Below are 7,369 nucleotides of genomic sequence, written 5' to 3'. Positions count from 1 at the left end.
ATGGTTGTGAGCCACCATGTGGTTGCTGGGATTTGAACTCTGGACCTTCGGAAGAGCAGTCGGGTGCTCTTACCCACTGAGCCATCTCACCAGCCCCAACCCTGGTCTTCTGCAAAAGCAACAAGTGCTACTAACTGCTCACCCAATTCTGTTGTCTTGATCCTTAAATTTTATCCTTAGCTTTTCTGCTTAATCTTCCATGCTTAGCTAGCTATATATAGGACATATGGGGTTATAAAAAGTAAATGTTGTATAACAAAAGTATTTACTTAGGAAAAGGTATACAATTGTGTTCTTTAGTTGTGTGTGGAGGCACACGCCTATGATTCTAGCACTTGGGAGATAGAAGTAGAAGGATAGGGAGTTTGAGGCCAGTATGAGATTTACATAGCCAGACCCTATATCAAAACAAAATAGATGTGTGTGACTAAGAAGGAAAACTGGTCATGCTAAGAAACAGGGGCATCAGGCTGGTGAGATGGCACTGTCTGCTCTTCCAAAGGTCCTGAGTTCAAATCCCAGCAACCACATGGTGGCTTACCCATAATGAGACCTGATGCCCTCTTCTGGTGTGTCTGAAGTCAGCTACAGTGTACTTATGTATAATAATAAATACGTCTTTGGGCTGGAGCAAGCAGGGACTGAGCGAGCAGATTTGACCGGAGCAAGCAGAGGTTCTAAAATTCAATTCCCAACAACCACATGAAGGCTCACAACCATCTGTACATCTACAGTGCACTCACATACATAAAATAAATAAATCTTAAAAAAAAAAAAAAAAAAGAAAACTGACTCTCCCAAATAGACTGTTTTTAAAAAAATCCAAACAAACAAAAGAATGATGGGCAGGCGTCCTTGTTTATACTCAGTGATGATCCAGGTGATGTTTTACAGTGTTAGGGTGTACTTGTAAATATCCTTGGCTAACCTAGCTTTTATTTCAGTTAATATTGTGGGTACAAAACCAAATTCTTACCTCATTACCGCCTTATTTTGCCTTTCTCAGACATTTTTGGCTATTTCTTCTGTTACTAGATTCTGTATTTTTTGTAACAAAACAATTTTTTCAGGAACTCATTTTAAAAATATTTTTATTTTATGTGAATTAGTGTTTTTCTTGCATGTATGTCTGTGTGAGGTTGATGGGTCTTCTGGAGCTGGAGTTACACAGATGGGTGTGACATGTGAGTGCTGGGAATTGAACCCAGGTCCTCTGCAGGATCAGCCAGTGCTTTGAACTGCAGAGCCATCTCTCCAGCCCCCAGAAATGGGTTCCTATAATGGAGCATAAAAATTTAATACCACAAGATATTCCTGGTACCTCATTATTCCCCTTCCAAACAGTAACAACACATTTTGGTTAAGTGTTTAACCAAGTCGTGTACTGTAGTTGTGTTTCTTTTTTGGTTATCTTTATAGTCCCTTCATTTTTATAGTCACCTAGATTTTCAGGTACTCTCCTTTAACTCAAACAGAATCAACATACCTTGTTTTTTCATAGATTGCATTGCTATTTTCTCTTCTGTCATTTACTCCCTAGGCCCAGTAGACATCCCTATTCCTCCTTTTCCTCTTTTTTCTTTTAAAGATTGGGTCTCATGTAACTCACACTGACCCTGAACTTGCCTTGTAGCTGAGGCTAACCTGCCTCCTGAGTGCAGTGTTGATAGTGTGAAGCGCCCTCTTCAAAATAACTTCTCATTGTTCTCCAGGCCAATTTGACCTGTTCTTTTCATCACTCCATTAGTGATTTCCTATCTTCCACTTTCTTGATTTGGCAAAACTGTCTCAGAAGGATGCCTGTGTATAGAAATTCACACTTTGTCTCAGAATGCTTGTAATTGAACCTATAGGTAGGAACCCAAAGATAAACAGGAGATAAGGTATAAAGATTAATGTGCACATGTGTGCCAGAGCCACACAGAATGAAATCCAAAGAAGGGTCAGATGGTTGCTGTTATAAATGTCCTTTTGAGAAAGAGAGCGGAAAGCAGTTGTTGGTAATTTAGGATTAAGAAATGATTTTTAGGGTAAATGGCTGATCTTGGAGTAGAGATACTCAGTTTGGAGAGGTTCCTGCCTGGGTGTTGGTGACAATTTAAGGAAAATGAAGAGTCAACTATATTCCATGCAAGCTGTTTTCTGTCTAGCTAAACTCTCTGGGGTGTAAGTTGGCTCTATGCAGTAGGTGTCTCATCTGTCCTGAGAGCTAGGAAACCTGCATCTAGATGTTTCTCTCCACCAGCCCTTAAACAGCTTTCCGTGATTATATGCTATTATTGCTGGAGGTGGGGTTAGGTTGAATTTATTTTTGGAGAAAAAGGTTAGAGAGCTCTCAGTTCTCAGACTTTTCACAGCACCTGTTATGGTGTCACACTCTGAGACACAGGGGCTGAATTCTTTGCAATCTTTTATGCTTGAGAACAGCTTTCATTTGGTATTGGTGAGACACACATTGAAAAAAGTTGGTGTGTCTGTGGTGTATGCATATATTCTGTGTTCATATGTATATATGAGAGGTCCAGGGGCCGAATTTTGTGAGACAGAACCTCTTACTCACCTTGGGCCCTCCTGTCTTCACCCCTATCCCCTGCCCTAGTGCAGGAATTAAAAGATGTACTCCCACACTGGGATTTGAACTCAAGGACCTCATGCTTGCACAGTGTGATGGTTAGATATAATTGTGAACTTCACACAGCCTAGAATCACCTGGGAAGAGTCTCAGTGAGCTCATATTGGACTGTCCTGTTGGTGTGTCTGTAGAGTACTGTCTTCATTAAGTCTATTGACTTTGGAAGACTAGCCACTGTTGTTAGAAGCACCATTCTCTAGCAGAGGATTCTGAAGTGTGTGCAACTGGACAAATGGAGCTAGCTACACACAAGTGAGCAAGTGAGTGTGTGTGTGGGTGCATCCATGTCTCTCTGCTTTGGACTATTGATGTGACATGACAGCTGCTTTAAGCTCCTGCCACTGGGGTTTTCTAGTCTATGGTTGACTGTGAGCTACAGTAAACCACCTTCCTGCTTTTTGTCAGGCTTTTGTCACAGCAGCAGAAATGAAGCTAGGACAACACAGCAAGCATTTTATTAACCATCAAGCTCCTGAGTCTTTTTATCTTTTGGGTCCTACTGCTGCTTTTGAGATGTTTAGAATTGCCCTTTAATGGGACTTGTTTTATTTTTCTGCAAGCATTTATAAACTCCACCCACAGTGTTTTTAAATTTTTCTGTGATGGATGTGTCTTGATACTTTGTGCTGTACTTGATGACTCTTTTGAGTTCAAAGGCAAATTTCTTTGGTTTTATGTTTTAAATAGCTCATGGAGGATGTTGCTTAAGTATAGTCCTGAAAGCATTCAAGTGTTGTTTCTTTTTAACTTTTAAGTTTTATTGATTTTGTTTTTATGAGCTTGGGTGTTTTATCTGCATGTATGTGTGTGCACCATATATGTCCAGTGCCTGAGGAGGCCAGAAGAGGGCATCGGATCCTCTGGAACTGGAGATAAACAGTTGTTAGCTTGGGTGCTTGGAATTGAACTGGATCTTTTGGAGGAGCAGCCAGTGCTCTTAACTGCTGAGCCATCTCTGCAGCTCCTAGGGTGATCTTTTTATCTTGACGAATTAAGCAGATCATTTGAAATATACATTTTCCAGTGATTTCATATTTTTATCTCAAGGGGTTTAGAGATTGTCTCAATTTTATTCTCTTTAGTCATATTTCCTAAAAGAGTATTGGTTGTCAGGGTTATCAATTAAGACTAAACTATATGCCTAGCTGGAATTGTTGGTCTTAATCAGTCTACTAGGTCATGTTAGGACAGTTATTCCCAAGGAAACAAAAATACAGGCTGTAGCTATAAAGGTAATGCTGGTAAATGTTCCATTTTCCTTTTCATTAGATATGGTGAATCAGGGCAACCTAGAAAAATTGGATAATAATTTGACACTCAAAATCAGGGGGAAAAGAAATTCAAGATTTTAGAAAGAGGAACATTATGGATTGTGGATGCCAGCATGTTTTGTTGAGAGGCTAGTATTAAAATGAGGGTGTTAATCTTGGTGACACATACCTTTAAGCCCAGCACTTGGAGGCTGAGGCAGAATCCAAGAATTCATAGCTATCCTGGGCTACTTAAAGATGAAAAGAGACAGAAAGAGAGTCTGATTGATAATCAGTCTCTTATCCCGACCCCCCTTTGAGTCCCCAGAACACAAGACTCAAATATTAATTCCTCCCCTAGAAAAAGTACTTGCAGATTCTTTAAATACTTCAGAAATGATGTGTACTTGTTAAACTGTCACCCTTTCTGTTGTCATGGAAGCAGTAGGCAGTATAGATACTGGGATCACCTAACCGGTTCTAATCACCTTTAGATTTTATCTAACTTTTGTTTGTTTGTTTTGGTTTTTCAAGGCAGGGTTTCTCTGTATAGCCCTGGCTGTCCTGGAACTCACTCTGTAGACCAGGCTGGCCTTGAACTCAGAATCCTCCTGCCTCTGCCTCCCAGGTGTGGGATTAAAGGGGTGCGCCACCACTGCCCGGCTATCTGTTTGTTAAGATGGCAGTGCATTTGTTCTGACCTTTGGTTTACCTTTAGGTGTTTGAATTTTAAATAGTTTGCATTGTTAATTGCTATCTAGCTAGGGCTTGATGACAGATACATTGAAGCTGGCTGAGAACCAAACCTGAGTAAAGAAGAGGCTATATTCTTGCTCTGCACACCAGGTTGGCCTTGAACTCACAAGGATTCACCTGCCTCTGCCTCCTGAGTACTGGGATTAAAAGTGGGTCACACCACCACCAGGCCCAAAGTTCTTATAGTGAAGGTGTGTATGTGCCTGGTTATACATGCATGTATGCAGGCAAGAGATTGATAGCTAGCGTTTCTCAATCACTGTCCACCTTATGTTTTGGGATTTCGTTTTAAATATATTTATTTACATGCTTATTTGAGGGAGGGAGCATGCATGTGGAGGTCAGAGGAGTACTTATGGCTTATGGTTTTCTCTTTCTACTATCTGGGCCCCAGGGATGGAACTTAGGCTGTCAGGCTTAGCAGAAAGTATTGCTGTTGCTGGGTGAGCCATCTCACAAGCTTCCATATGCTGTTTTTTGAGACAGGGTCTCTCACTGAACCTGGAGTATACTGATAGGCTAGCTTTGCTGACCGGCAAGGTCAGAGATCAGAGTGCATGGTACTCATGTAACTACTGCTTTACTGACTGTGCCTTCTTGCCAGCCTGTGACTCACAAGATTTCATTTTAGTTTGATTTTCCCCATAAATTTTTATTATTTTTTCTATGACTCATGAATTTCAGAATGTTTTGCAGTTTTCCTAGATAGTGTTTTGTTACTGATTTTCATTTAATTTGTGGGGTCAGAATACGTTGTGGCACATGCTCATTCTGTACTGTAACAGTGTAAAGTCCCAGCATTTGAGAGGTAGAGGCAAGTAGATGTCCATGAGTTGGAGGCTAGCCTGGTCTAAACATACCAAGTTCCAGACCAGTTAAGACTACAAAGTTAGACTTTGTCAAAACCAAACCAAAACAAAATAAAGTGGTGGGGCAAGTAGGAATTTTTCTGTCTACAGTTAAAAATAAATTTTTTTTTTTAAAAAAGGAATAGACATTAAGATCTCCAACTAAAATATTAAGTATTTAAGTTTTTAAAAATATTTTGAGTTTCGAAAAATTGGTTGTTGTCATGTAAAGCATCAGTTACAGTTTACCTTCCTTGTGTTACAGGAATAGACTTTAAGATCAAAACAGTGGAACTACAAGGAAAGAAGATCAAGCTACAGATATGGTAAGCGTCCTTCCTTCCTGTGTTGGTGCCATTTGCTTTCAGTTTACAGCAAGACTCTCCTTTGCCATTTATTCAGTGTCTTCTAGACTACCCTTCCTGAACAAGCAACCTGTGACCTTTCAGGAACTGAAAATTATTGCCCAAACTAAAAATAACTGTCTCAGTAGTGTCCAAAGCACACGGCTTCACCTACCGTGTGGACTGAGGGAGAGACAGTGCTTTGACTCCTTGGAATGTAGCACTCCTTTTGTAGGGTGTCATTGGCAATAATAGTATTTTACAACATTCTCTCAGCTGTATATACTTAATTTTGTGCAAGGAAAATTCTACTTTTGCTTTGTTTTAACAACCCAGTCATACTAATTAGACTGGTAAAAAAATAATTTTAATGGCAGGGAAAAACTACCTGGTTTTGAAAACAGGAAAAAAGTGAAAATAGGCTTAGAAGTGTATGTTATGGTTTAAAAAAGGGGAATTATAAAGCATGCAGTGTTTAATTGCTCTTCGCATATTTAACATCAGTTTTCTTTTGGGCTGGATGAGAGCACTGGATAGATTGACTGTGGTTGAGACATTCTAAAAGTAGTGTCTCTAACAATAGGCATCTTTATCCCCAAGCAAAGGCAGTGAGGCAGGAAGCTTTTCTCTTGCTTTAAAGTTGTTAGAGAGATGGTGCAGTGGTTAAAAGCAAGACCTTCTCCTACAGAGGACCCAAGTTCAATTCCCAGCACCAACATCAGGCAGCTCACAGCTACCTGAAGCTCTAGCTTTAGGGGATTTTGAACTACAGGTACCTAAAAGTGTTTGCACTTGAGCATGAGTGCTTACACATCATCATCACCACCACCACCACCATCCTCATCATCATCTGTCGCTCATTGACTTAGTTGCTGGAGGCTACTTAGCATAGTGAGAATCCATGTATTGGAGCATCCCAGATCAAGCCAAGCCTGATGGCATGTTTGTAATCTCAGTATGTGCGGATTAGAGACAGGATGATCAGGAACTCAAGGGTACATACCAGATTCTCTGAAAGCTCTGGCTTCATGTTGCCATGTTTAAAAAACAAAACAAGGGAGCCAGGTCATTTTGGTAAGGTACAGTTAAATTGAGAGGTATAAATGTAAGCCAGGTGTGCTGGTACATGCCCTTAATCCCAGCACTCAGGAGGCAGAGGGTCTCTTTGAGTTTGAGGCCAGCCTGGTCTACAGACAGAGTTCCAGGACAGCCAAGGACTACACAGAGAAACCCTGTCTCAAAAAACAAAAACCAAAAAGAAAGAAAAGTATAAATGTATAAAGTATGCAAATTAAAATGGACATAGAAAACTTTAAAACATTTACCTGGGTTATTCTAACAGAAATTAGAGGCTATAAATAGGTGTTATGGTTCTGAAAAAATGAAGACAAAACTTTTTAAAACAGGTCCAGTTAGATGGCTCACCAAACCTGACAACCTGAATTTGACCCTCAGAACCCACATGGTGAAAGGCGTTACCTGACTCCCCAGAATTGACCCTCAGAACCCACATGGTGAAAGGCGTTACCTGACTCCCCA

General features: G+C 40.4%; 1 protein-coding gene across 1 annotated transcript in view; it reads left to right on the top strand.

The window, feature by feature from the left end:
- Positions 1-7,369, top strand: part of Rab10 (RAB10, member RAS oncogene family) — a 56,778-nt gene that overhangs the window by 33,648 nt on the left and 15,761 nt on the right. Inside the window, exon 2 of the mRNA XM_021179750.2 lies at positions 5,752-5,812. Within this exon, the coding sequence (XP_021035409.1) occupies positions 5,752-5,812 (61 nt within the window). The remainder of the gene's footprint in view (positions 1-5,751; positions 5,813-7,369) is intronic.

This window comes from Mus caroli, chromosome 12 (assembly GCF_900094665.2).
Source record: "Mus caroli chromosome 12, CAROLI_EIJ_v1.1, whole genome shotgun sequence".
NCBI lineage: Eukaryota > Metazoa > Chordata > Mammalia > Rodentia > Muridae > Mus > Mus caroli.
The sequence above is the reverse complement of the archived record's forward strand: the minus strand, read 5'-3'. Positions and strand labels throughout refer to the sequence as shown.